Source organism: Rhagoletis zephyria, unplaced genomic scaffold (genome assembly GCF_001687245.7).
Source record: "Rhagoletis zephyria isolate East Lansing unplaced genomic scaffold, Rhagoletis_zephyria_1.1 Rzeph_scaffold_00009, whole genome shotgun sequence".
NCBI lineage: Eukaryota > Metazoa > Arthropoda > Insecta > Diptera > Tephritidae > Rhagoletis > Rhagoletis zephyria.
This window is the reverse complement of record NW_016157093.1, coordinates 543,713-557,205: the sequence shown is the minus strand read 5'-3', so window position 1 is coordinate 557,205 and position 13,493 is coordinate 543,713. Positions and strand designations below refer to the sequence as shown.

Sequence of the window (13,493 nt, the reverse complement as noted above, 5' to 3'; positions counted from 1 at the left end):
TCTCGGCGCATACAACCGCAATTGTCAACAAAGTACAGAGCCGCAACAATGTCCTCAAGTCGCTGGCCGGTAGCACTTGGGGCAAATATAAAGAAACGTTGTTGGCAACATACAAGGCAAATGGCCGGCCGGTTCTAAACTATGCAGCACTCGTTTGGTCGCCGGGGACTAGCACGACGCAGTGGATGAAGATACAGACCGGCCAAAATACGGCATTACGAACTGCGACAGGATGCCTCCTGATGACGCCCCAACACCACCTACATGACGAGGCCCAGACGCTCCCAGTAAAGGAGCACAACATAATGCTCTACAAGCAGTTCCTTGCTGGGAGCTACAGACGTGGCCATCCCAGCGGACAGCTGCTCGCGGAAGAGCCCTCGCCACGGCACGTCAAGAGGCATCTTTACGAACTGACAGGCGAAGTCCAAAGGTTTATCATACAACCTCTGGACCCGTCAACCTACCGACAGGCCCTGAACGGCATTCACAGGGAATCAGTCTCAAGTTATGTAGACTCTCGCCCTGTGAATGCCGTTCTAGGCACACAACCACCGGACGTGGACGGGACAGAACTTTGTCTGCCTCGGGAGACCCGCACTGCAATAGCCCAACTTCGCTCTGGCTATTGCAGCAGGTTCAATTCCTACTTGAGTAGAATCAACGAGGATGTGCCCAACCAATGCCCGGCATGTGGAGAGCCGCCGCATGACTCCCGGCACCTCTTCACATGCCCTGAGAACCCCACTCAGCTAACGCCCCTGTCACTATGGACAGCCCCTGTGGAAGTCGCACACTTCCTGGGCCTCCCCCTAGCTGAAATTGAGGACAATGTTGATGGATGAACCGCCCCGAACGGGGCTTAGTAGCCGCTACAACAACAACAATTCCTTTTTTTGCTCTCACTTTTATATGATTTAAAAATGTTGGCAAACTTCAAAAAAATATTAATGGTCGACAAATTGAGAGAACGGTTTTACCGTACTAAGTTTTTATCATGGTGTATACAACTGCATGGTCTTTCTTTGGCATTGGACTTTTCTTTTAGGAATGGTAGTAGTTGTTGTTCCCCCCAAAAAAAAATATACTGTTATGTTCCACGATCCAGAAAATAAAGGTCGCGCCATTCGCGGACCGCTAACCCTCTCTTCGTCGATTTGACAGCATCCATCCAATCTCTGACGTCATTATATACTTTTGTTTACATTCACTGTTGCCAACTTCATGCTTTTCGCACCAAATTTAGTGGGTATTCAAAATGCGAAAATTTTTGAGTTTTGTGCTTGGTGCGTTTTTGGTGCTTTTGTTTTTAGTTTGGATACCTCAAATTAGAAAATCTTAAAAAAATGGAAGCAAAATTTATAGCAATCGTAAGTGTGCTAAGCAATTTTACAAAAATTTAAACAAAATCATGGCACAGTGACAATCATAAGCGACAACGAAATATGTGCAGCACCTTCAATCATGCCAGAAGAAATCGACCGTTNTTACATATGAAGTCCATAAAATACACCAAAAAAAATTTGGTGCTTTTTCAAATTCAAAATTTGGCAATACTGCCTTTTGTTCGATGCTTCTTCTATTTCTTGTCGAGTTCGTCTTTGCTCTCTCATTCTGGTATATTTTGACGTCACGGCCAGTTCCTCTCAGCTCGATTGCGCATCTTGTATTTTTATGAAAAATGCTGCCAAATGCCCAGTCTACCAAACTCTATCTCGCTGCGAGAAAAAAGTATTACACGATCGAGATTTACAAGCACGTGAAGACTATGGGTTAGGTATTGTACCAAATAAGCAATAAATTATACTTATTATTGCAACACTGAGCGCAGGCTGTCAATATGAATTCCTCTTTGCCCTCATTCTAAATTTGTGTCCTTTTTCTGTTCCTCCACCTCTTATATTTTATCAGTATCTTTTTCGTCTTTTACGTGTGCGATTGCGTTTGAGTTCAATTAGAACGCAATAAAATCCTGGAAAAATCCTGCGGAAAAGAAAAATTATAAAGGCTTTTGTGCTATAGAATTGAGTTTTATGTAAAAGCAGTTATTCGGGTTCAAGTATATTAATATGTAAAGCTAAAAAGTGTTCGCATATCTCTTTCGGTTCATGCTGTGAACCGTATGGCAATTTAAGGAGCGAAATCTCTTCGAAGGTGTAAAATCAGCTACAAACGACTCGACCTTTATCAGCAAAAAGTAATATGCCTAAGTTAATATAATTTTATTCCAGTACGTCACCTTATAATAGTTATAGTTTTATTTAGTTACAATAGTGATACGTGTAAGTTTTTATGTTTAAAAGCGCGAAGTGTTCACATTTGGTGTAAATTTTTTTCACATCTACATTTCTGACATCATGGTCGAAAAGTAAATCAATTTTTTATAAAAACTACGCCGCCTCATAAGGCAACTTTTCTGGATTTTGCCTCCTATTTCATTATTGGAGCTATACAAGTTTTTAATTCACATAAAAGAACTAAATTTATTAAAATAAAATTAGGTTGAATTGCAATAGACTTCTTTCTGATTTACACATCCCATTTTACAATTGGTTGCACCCCTGAGTAGATGTGTGGTAAATGTTTTGCATTTTGCTTTTCGTTTCGATTTTCTGCCTTTCGCATCTTCGCTATCATTGTGGTTGGGTTGTTCTGATTAGCATTTTCGCACGCGCCTTCTCCAAATTTACATTTTTACAACATTGCAAAATTATTAGAAATCGGAAAATCTGAACGGAAAATGCGAAAAATCAGGAAATGTTAAACAAGAAAAAATTCGGCACCGGAGTAATCTTTTGAAAGAAAATATTAACATAAAATTAGTGTGGTATTGGCATTGTGTAACAACGACGGTGACAACAAAGAACGTTATAATTATTTGCAATTATTTAGACCAGGCCATTCGGTGCCCTGATGATTTTTCCAATCTAAGGAGAACGTTTGGCGTGACAATTATTTTATAAACATGAAGTTTTACTAGAACCCAAATAGAGCGATACAATTTTTTTGGGCAGTGACATGTGATAAAAATCAACTTAGTAAAAGAGGAACAGCGGAAGGTGACGAAAGAAAAAAATTATAGTTGTACGATAATCTGAGCAAGTGTATAAAAATTAACAAAAGCAGAAAGTGCATACAGTCGCCAGAAAGTAATAAAAACGATTTATCCAAATCATTGAACTCTTAAAATTAAATGCGCCTGCATGATATATAAACGAAAAGTAGGGAGAGAAAGGGCTAAAACATACAAAAAAGTGTAACGCTAAATAAACTATTAATAAAAAGAAAACATTAAATAAAAGCAACTACGAATTTCAAGAAAGGACTGTATTGCCATTTAACTGGACTAAGATTTATTTGCCAATATTAATTTTAAAATATAAGCCAAAAACATATAAACACACACATCCAAGGTAATTATCCCAAACTACATTGTAGCAGGAAAATTAAGAAATTGGCTACTGAAATATCTCCCACTAGAAAGAGCAGAGTTCAAACTTTGTGTCGTAACGCTCCCTCGACCCCTCCACAAAACCCTGTACCAGTTTAATCAGACATGTACATATCTGTGTTCGTATGAAATAGTAGCTTAAGTCTAGAGCTGGCTTTAGTATAATGCGGCATTCCCTTTATCTTTTAAACTACAATGAATTTTTTGATGAGACTTAATAAGAATATTGGTTTGCTAGTATCGGAACTATTTCTTGCCCGATTATTTGCTAAAAGTTCTTAAACGGCTCGGCGCCAGTGGGTCATTCGAAATCGTATGCAGTGAATGCCGCATTATACTAAAGTCAGCCTTTCGACATAAGTGCTATTCCATACGAACACAGATATGTATGTATATTCCAACAGAAACCAGTGTATTTTTTAATGAACGAAATCATCTCATTAGAAGGCACACAACCACCCACCCGGACTTTGTCCTAGAAAGTAAGTGCCACAAACTTGGTTTGGGCATACTTTTTTGAAGAATCTTAAGAAGTGATTCCGTACCAACCTTGCGCCAGGACATTTTGACAAATTAAGATTTAAAGGAATCGGACATCTAATGGGAATATTGACAAAATTAAAACACCACATTATAAAGTAATGAACTTAACATAAATATGGGACTTCACTTATTTCACAAAATTTATATTATTTAACAAAAATATTGAAAACTAAAAATATTGCTATATTTCAGATCACAACTTATTTGATACAGTTTAAATTATTCCTAAAGGAGTCAAAATTAGTATTTTGTGTGGTAGCCTTTTGCCTTAAGCCGTGCCTGGATCCTCGGTGGCATTGAATTGACCAGCGTCTAATAGAGTCCACAAATTTTCAATCACTTTCATATCCGGAGACTGTGCCGGAGGTATGTTCAATGGGGGACAGTTCCATATGAGCCAGGATTGTACGATTGCTGCCTTATGTTTCGGATCATTATCTTGGTAAAATCGGAACTGTCCGCTTTCCGGCACTTTAAAGCAAATTATTTATAATGATATCAAGATTCATAGGGCTGGTTTCTCCAACACAACTTAACTTAGTTAAGCCAAATTTCTTGACTTAGTCACGAAAAAGCTGTGTAAATCGTAGGCTAACTTTTGACTTAAGTCCGAAAAGTGGCTAAACTAAGTTAAGTTGAGTTGGAGAAACCAGCCCATAGTCTTTTCCATTGTCCTTTCAATAAACACTAAGTTACCTACACCGTTTGCGGACATACAGCCCCAAACCATTGCATTACACCCGCCATGCTTTACTGTAGCTCTAAGGTTCTCTTTACTAAGCTCTGTATTGTTCCCTCAAACGTAAGACATGTCGTCGGAGCCAAAAATGTTGAATTTAAACTCGTCAGAAAAAATTGCCGTATTCCAAAAATCCGAGGCCTTACAAACATGCTCCTTAGCAAACTTTAATCGCCATGCTTGGTTTTTTTTGCTTATAAACGGCTTCCTACGAGCCCTTTCGTGAAGCCCGAGTGATCGCGTGGGAGGCATTTTGCCGCCCATATTTTAAAAGCTGGAATTAATAGTCAAATGAATTTAAAATTATTTTATTAAGCCAGAATGAGATATAAACTAAGCAAAAGGGCAAGATTTATTAAAGTTTTACTGTTGTATATAACAACGCTTGATCTTTACAACTGTGTTGTTTGAAAAATAGCTTGCAGTTTTTTGCCCCGGGCGGCAAAATGATCATGGCGCGAGACACTCGGCCATTAAAGTCATGTTCGCGAAGCAAGCGACGGATAGTTTCTGCACTGCATGTTTTTCGAACTCCTGCTGAACATCTACAGCCAACTTTGGAGCCGATAATTTGGGATTCATCATCACTTTTCGAACAATATAACGCTCGTCGGAGTCACTAAAAATTTTGATTGGGGCACTTCTGCCCTTATTTTCTACTGGCGTTTCATGTATAAATCGCTCTATGATGTGTTACCATTTTTATAATGGTGTAATACCGGTTCTCGTTGCCCGATTGTAGTACGACGACCAATTTTTTTAATAACGCACTTGTGATCACTTTGATTTGTTATAATATAGTAAAAATTACACCGGCACACAAAAAAAAAAAAAAAAATAGTGTGACCGTCGTCCGATACAATTCTGGGTAGAGCTTAAACAGCTTAATTCCGGAGGTTTCATTAAAAAGGCTTGATTGGGAATAGTAGATGTTTAGTGGTACTGCAACTTATTTATTTCACGTTTGTGTACCAATATCTAGTGCGTCATACGCAATCGTACTGCTCTATTGGTGCATTAAACTAAAGCCAACCTCCCGATGTAAGCTGTTATGTGTGTGTGTGTGTTGTGATCAAAATTGCAATACTTTTAATCAGAAAATTTTTATTTTGTAATTTTATAGTCGATTAAATCTTAATATACAGGGAAATCTTTGTTATTGAAAAATACAAAAATATGACTACCCAAATCGGGATACGTTATATTTTAGTGGTATTACCGATTTCCGGTTTCGACCGGGATTGTTTTAAGTCTATTAAGCCGACCTGAAGTGCATTTTTTAATTAGACATACATATGTACATGCTTTTATTACAAATTGCGATCCTGAGGATAAACATACGTAAATTTCTTTGAAACTTTTTTGTCGGAATGTCTAAATGACCTTCGAACTTTGACTCTTCCTGGACTTATTTTTATTTTATTTTATTTATTTATTTATTTTTTACAGTCTGTTAGACTTATATTGCAACAAAGATTTAACATTCTTATAACTAGATTTTAGATTTAAAATGTAAATATTAAATATTAAATACAAAATACAAAATGCTCTACAGAAATTTTTAAATAACATTATTTCTTTATCACTGCAATTATTTTATGTCAATATAAACGCATGCAATTTCCTGGAAGTTATGTAGACGGTTGGAAAGGCCGAGTTTCCAATCCGCGCTATTCTTTTTGGGTTACTCCATTTATTGATATCTCCTGGGTGGTCAGAAAGGCCGAGTTTCCGATCCACCCAGTCGCGCTTTCGTGACGGTTGACGGTTGGAAAGGCCTAGTTTCCAATCCGCTCGTTTATTGTTTATTATCTAAGGGTCTAGGTAGTCGGAAAGGCCGAGTTTCCGATCCGCCTAGTCTCGATATCTTGGTGGTTGGAAAGGCCTAGTTTCCAATCCACGCTATTGTTGATACATCACTATCTTGTAGGCTGCGTTCTACAATAGTCAAATAGCAGCCGCTTGAAAAGAGTGATAGTATCACAATTTTTTATAGCCTCTGGTAATTCATTGAAGCACTTTAAGCCTTTATAGAAAATATTTTTTTTGTCCACTTCTGTTCTATACTTCGGGAGTCTGAAGCTGTTATTCTCTCTCAACAAATATGTATGCGTCTCATTTATATATCGGAGATTATCGCTAAGATAATCCGGCAGGTTGCCCTTTTTAATATTGTACACAAATTTCATAGCGTGGTAAAAAACTTGTTGCTTCAAGGCATCATCTAAAATGGATCAAAATGTTTTCATTTTGGAATGACAAAGTCGGGCATGCTCAATCTTATGGTCGTATTACCGACTTTCGGTTTCGCCCGGATGTGGGATAATATGACGGGAAGTCCATTTTTTTTTAAGACATGCATATTTTTACAACAAATTCAATTTCTGTGGACAAAAATATATAACTTTTGTCATAAATTTTTTTCTGGGTGCTCCGAATCTGTAGTAAACACATTTATGTATGTATGTCTAATTTTAGGAAATGGACTTCCGGTCAGTTTAACCCACTTCCGTTCGAGACTTTTCAGGAAAAAAACTGTCATTACTCGTTGATAGTTTGCAGTGATACTATCGATAGTGTCAAGTGCTACTATCGATAGTACTATCGATAGTCATTGTAAATGTTAACAACTGTTCAAAATTAACCGGGACGTTATCGAAGTTCCAAAAAACATATGATTGAGAAAATAAACACACGGCCGTTTTCCCAAGTAACCCTTATCTATAAAGTTCACTTCATATTCAAGGGTTTCTGTAACTTTTATCCGTCGATTTAATATGTACATACATTAAGGAGCCTAGCTATCTACGTGGCAAGCTCATTTTCCTTAAATCAGCTCGAATAAAGACTTGATAGTATTAAGTTATAATTATCTAATCTCTGAACGACTATCGCACATGGAACTATATTCCAATGCACAGTGGTTCTAAACTGGAATTGAGTGTTCACAATTTACTGCAGCCTTAATTGTGATAATTTTTTTTTTTATATAAAAGCTTATAAAATTTGCAAGAGACCGGTTGAGCCCGATTTTTAAATTTTGTTTGTTTGTATTAAATTTTTTATCTAAAGTGCAGAAAAAGTATCAATTTTGAAGAAAATCGATTCTCCTGTTTCAGTTAATAAATGTTACATAATAAAAACTAGTTGAAAACAATTTAGGGGTTCCCCACAACGAAAAAAAATTCACAAGAATTTTATTGAGATTGAGGCCGTTTTTAATGAAAACTATTGTGGAAACCATAATAATAGTTTTCATTAAAAACGGCCTCAAGTTCAATAAAATTGTTGAATATAATTGTTATAAGGCCATAAATAAAATAAAATTAAAAATTCACAAAGAAAAAATAAAAAAAATTGAGTTTTTAGAAAAATGTTGAGTAAGCAGTTTTATAGACGACTAAATTTTAGTACAATAAAGTGCAATTTGCAAATGGCAACAGGTCGTGTTGAGTTTTAATAATTTATAATAATTGGAAGTTGCACCTTTTTATACTACAATTGAATGGTCTATAAAACTGTATAAAAAAATTATAATTTTGGTGAAATGTTTTTTTTATAACATTTCCAAATTTTTATTTTTAATTTTTTTCGTTTTGGAAAAACTCTACAATTGTTTCATTATGTAACATTTATTAACTGGAAAAGGAGAATTGATTTTCTCCACTTTGCGCAAAAAAATTGAATACAAACAAACAAAAATAAAAAAATCGGGCTCAACTGGTCTCTTGCAAGTTTCATTAGCTTCCATTAGATGTGTTACATAATTATGAGTTTCGCTATCTAAATACCTATCTTCTAGCCGATATATGTTTATATTTGTATACCCACTGCTTTGTTTTTAATTGTCTGTACTTTATTATAAATCTTAGCTTTAAGAACTGGTATTTTATTTTTTTAATTTGACCTAATAATAAGAACGCAGGTCTTATTATACTAATATTTTCTCAATAAATAGCGAAATAAAAATGAAATTAAATGAACTACTCAAAATGTCGTAACCTATTCTTTTGTCCATGAGTGTATGAATTTTTGTGCTAAAATTTTGCTTGTTACAATTCTCTAACGAATGATTTAAACGTTTTTATCTCAATCTCAAGAATCCGTACAGAAAAGGCCAAATTAAATCAAACGCGTGCAGGGAGAATATGAGTTATTTTACAAACAATGAAAGCGAAAAACAAAATCCAATCTTTAGCGAAGAATCAACAATACAAACCTCTACAGTGACTACTGTGGCCGCTCCAATAAGCACCACAGCGTTAAGCGGCTCACAAGTTGGTACTCAACAGGATTTTCGAACGGATACGGAGCAGCAAATAGAACTATCCGGAAATGCCAGTAGTGCTCAGACTTATGCAGCGGATACACAAAATAGTGATGGATATCATTATTCTGCTTCAGCCAGTGGTGAATCCATGCTTGGAGTTAGTGATGATAGAAAACCGATAGACATAGTAGCTGCTGAGGGTGTTGGGGAGTGGGTGTTTACAAATGCGGGTGCGACTGCCGACATCCAAGGAGAATGCGTTGCAGTAACAGCCACAGCAATCCTAGCTGCTACAACAAGCCAACAACAAAAAGGCGATAATACTTCTATTAACGTCTCAGCACCAAAAAGTAATGACAACGCTGCAACGGATGTTGAAAGTGTAGACTTAGTGGGGGATTGTACGAGAATGCCTCGTTTTGTCAAAGATACATTCGGTATAGGGGCAACAACAACGGCCACAAAAGCAACCGATTCACTATTAGTATCATCAGCAACAACCACTAAACCGCCAATACCGCCGACACCACCCACATCGCCGACATCGCCCACTTTGCCAATGTCAACATCTGTGGCGACCGCACAATGCAGCGCAACACCTCTTGCGCACACTTCAAGCGATCCCTCATTCGCCGTGCAGTCACAGTTGCGTCGCAATCAACAGCAGCAGAAAATGAAAAGCTATCATGACACAAAGCAGACGACAATGTGGTCTAAAGATTCTGTCTTAGGGTCAAGCGGTAGTATAAGCATCGATGCCACAGCAACGGCATTAACCAGCTGCACAGGTGCTGTTATAAAAAGTGGTACATACAGTGCTACGGTTTCACCGTTTTCAATACGCAAAAGTTCTGATCCGAACAATGTGTTGCCTCGCCGTGTATCATTTCCAAAAAGTGACAATGAGCTGGTCACAGGCTATCTGGAGCCAGCCAACCCATGGGGACAAGGTAAGTGACTTTTACACAAAAAAAAATAATAATAATTGATTAATATCCCATTGAGTAAAAGCGACATTTATTTTATTCAAGATGAGAGTGATGCATGAACAAAGAAAGTTGTCGACATTTATTTGTTTATAATTTCCTCAAACGTGTTATGGTCATAAAAAATCTTTTGTGGTGTTCATATTTGGAAAATGAAAAAGATCAGTGCCTAAATGTAATTAATTTGAATTATGCAATGATCTATTGCAGTTGCGTAGCAACGATTTCAATGTAGATGCGTGTGCACATATATATATGTATGTACATACATAGCAATTCTAATATTCTGATATCAAGGGTACTTTAATTGAATATCCTTACAAATCCATTAATCTTGAAAAGGGGTATAATTTTAGTCTTATTTGTATACGTTTTTTAATGTGTGCTCGCTCATGTCACAAAAATTCGGGAATACCAAATTAAGAGTGTTCCATCCTTCACTCTTTCCACTATTTATATGTACATTTCTTTCATATACATATGTACACTATAAAATATATTAATTATGTAGCATACCGGAACAGGATATAACTTTTTGGATTCCTTATTTAAATATTCACCCCCTAAGACTTCTTCTTTGTCACTTTTATTCAGTTGCGTAAATTGTAAAAAAGGAAAAAATTTGCTGAGACAATAAATTCCTATGCTAATTCGCTAAACAATTGATAGCATGGCGAGAAACTGCTTGGTAAAAAATAAGAAGAAAAAAACAAATAAAACGCAAACACACAAATTGCACTACCTCCTCGTTTTGGGAAGTTGAAAAGCGAATTGGTTATTGTCTACATAGTGTCGCATTTAATGTATTGTTGGCGGTGGTGCCTACGTTGTTGTCACCTCAAGCGTCAGCCGACACCGCAGAATGGTTGCTTTTTGTCTCATTTTTTCTTCGTTCGTTTCATTCATGAAGTAGATCATCAATAGACTTTCGCAAAGCACCACGCTGATATGAAGAAAATGTTAAAAAAAAGTATATATATATATATTGAATGCATAATATACATAAATACACATGTATATATGTATTTAACTGATGCTAATTGAGTTTGATACATCAAGGGATAACGCAAATTCACTCCAAAATACAGTAACAACAATTTTTTTAGTCGAAGTTCCTTGGCTTTTTGTAGCTATTGAATTATCTTAAATAGTTATAGTTAAGTTGCTAAAAAACCACGTTGACTATTGAACTTTTTGAGGGTGTTAAGCATTTTATTCCAAATAAAAAAATTGTCGAGCATACTTTGTATGGAGGAAAATCGGTGACACCGTGAACAAAAAAAAAAAAATGCAATTGCACTAAAATTTAATGGGCTATAAAATTGCATACGTTGCTACAAAAAAATGGTATGTCATTATGAGTGTCCGCTGAAAACTGTCCAATTTATGACCGGTGTTCTGACCAACATCCAGATTTTTGACCATAACTAAAGATTTTTGGGGTGTATTTGAAGTTCCGCTAATGCCAAAATTATTTTTACGTTATTACACGGTGCTACAAGTGTATTTTTTTAATTCTGAAATTTCGGTGAAAAATTGTTGTATATTTTCAGTTTGGCACAAAATTTGCAATGCGATTTATACCGTTTTTGGCAGATAATGAGCTATACTTTTATAAAAAATTAGTAAACATTAAAGGAACAACAGCAAAATAGACAAAACTGGTCAAAATATCGCACTCTTATTATTTTGTGAACAACAGTGTATACATATGTATGTACATACATATGTATGTATATATTTTGTTTTTAATTGTCCGTACTTCAACCACCGTTACTCGCGCATTTGTTGTAGTGCATCGTTACTCGCGGGGTGTCACAGACACCCCAAGCTAAATTACAAGACTTCTTAAAAAGATAAAGACATATAAGGAGGGCTCTTCAGGATGTTGTGGAAATGGTCTTGGATTTGCAGTTGGAATTGCATTTGCACCCTGGTGCGAAATAAAGTCAATTGACATTATTACCTTTTCAAAAGCGAAATAAAGTCAACAAAAGTTTGGAAATAAAGTCATTGACGCTATTTTCTCATTCAAATGGAAATAGCGTCAACAATGCTTAAAGTATGTCGATTCATAGAAAAAAAGGTTGTTCTTACAATAAACATTGCCCCGTAAGTGTTGTTTTTTAATAGATGAAAAAGGTTATTGCCAAATCCTCAGTGTTGTGATATTAATCCACACGCAATCATGAATTACCTCCATTTGATTTTATTAAAAAAATTTAAATTACGAATATGTAAAAACACGATGCGAAAAACTTAACGCCTGCGCACAGCTGGAATACGAGAAATATTTGAAAAAAGAGTGTACGGATGATCCATAACTTGCAAAACATGTTTCGTTTCCGCAAAAATAAAGCGAACACTATTAAATTGAAGAAACAGTCCATGTCCAAAAACCCCGGAGGAACACTGAAAGAATTCTGTGTTTTAAATTAGCATATTTTGAACGAATTCGGAATGTCTAAGGTGGAAAAGAAACCAACTTTTCTATAAGGAAACAATGTCTCCGCCAGCAATTTGTGACGACATCATTTAAAAGCAGCTAAGGAGAATGACGACACTATTTATTAGATGGCACATTCAACGAGCCAATGTGCCAAAATGCGGGTATAAACAATTATTGATTATTTAATATCGGAACCGAGATCATATAAGTGAATTGATTGGTTTTCACACACTTTTGAAACACAAATTATACGCTTTTTTACTGCAGACAAGTTGTTGCCCCAAAACACACAGCAGAAATCTTCCAATCAGGGCTGGCAACTATTCTTAGTTATGAGGTGCCATATTGAGGATAAAAAAGTGCCAAAATGTGCCAAATAGAAAATTAAAAGTGCCAAAAAAGGTGTCATTCCTTTTAATTATTCACATTTAGCAATAAAATAAAGCTACATTTTCCAAACAAAAGTACAATGATAAAATAAGATAAACCAGTTGAATAGCCTTTATAAATTAGAAAATTTTAGTTGAGAAAAAGAAGTGCACCGCAAAGGATTTCACAAAAATGTATTGAAATGTAATTGTTTTTACAAAAGTGCTATTTTGGCACTTTGTTCCAAATTGAAAAATTAAGTGCCATTTGAAGTAAAATAGGGACAAATGGCACGGTTTGAGCCAAGTTGGCATCTAATAACTTACAAATATAAGAACGTGAAATATCGAGGTCTTGAATTCATTAATACCCTCTATCTGCAATTTGCACAAAAACTAATTTGTGATTTTAGAAACCATCTGGGACTTATTACCTGTCGTTATATAAGGTAACATTAATATCACTGATGACAGTTAAAGCTTAGGTGGATTTTTATATCAGAATCTCATCTTTGTGAAAAGTGTGCAGATAGAGGGTATTTTATTGAATATAAGCGTAGCGTGACGTAGTGTGCGCGCCGGTCGCGCGGGCCGCCGCGAAGCTAAACAAATTTAATGTTTGAAAGAGAAATAATGTCAATGGATTTTATTTCGTTTTTAAAAAGGTAATAATGTCAATTGACTTTA

General features: G+C 35.9%; 1 protein-coding gene across 4 annotated transcripts in view; it reads left to right on the top strand.

Annotated features, from left to right (window-relative positions):
* Nucleotides 1-1,835: 1,835 nt before the first annotated feature.
* LOC108358246 (serine-rich adhesin for platelets) overlaps nt 1,836-13,493 on the top strand; it is a 59,299-nt gene continuing 47,641 nt past the window's right edge. For 2 of the 4 annotated variants that reach the window (XM_017609484.1, XM_017609470.1), the window contains exons 1-2: nt 1,836-2,197; nt 8,834-9,953. In XM_017609484.1, the coding sequence (XP_017464973.1) occupies nt 8,882-9,953 (1,072 nt within the window). In that variant the 5' untranslated portion in view covers nt 1,836-2,197; nt 8,834-8,881. Of the gene's footprint in view, nt 2,198-2,239; nt 3,060-8,833; nt 9,954-13,493 lie in introns of those variants that run through there. The other 2 variants (XM_017609476.1, XM_017609488.1) reach the window with 2 other exon arrangements.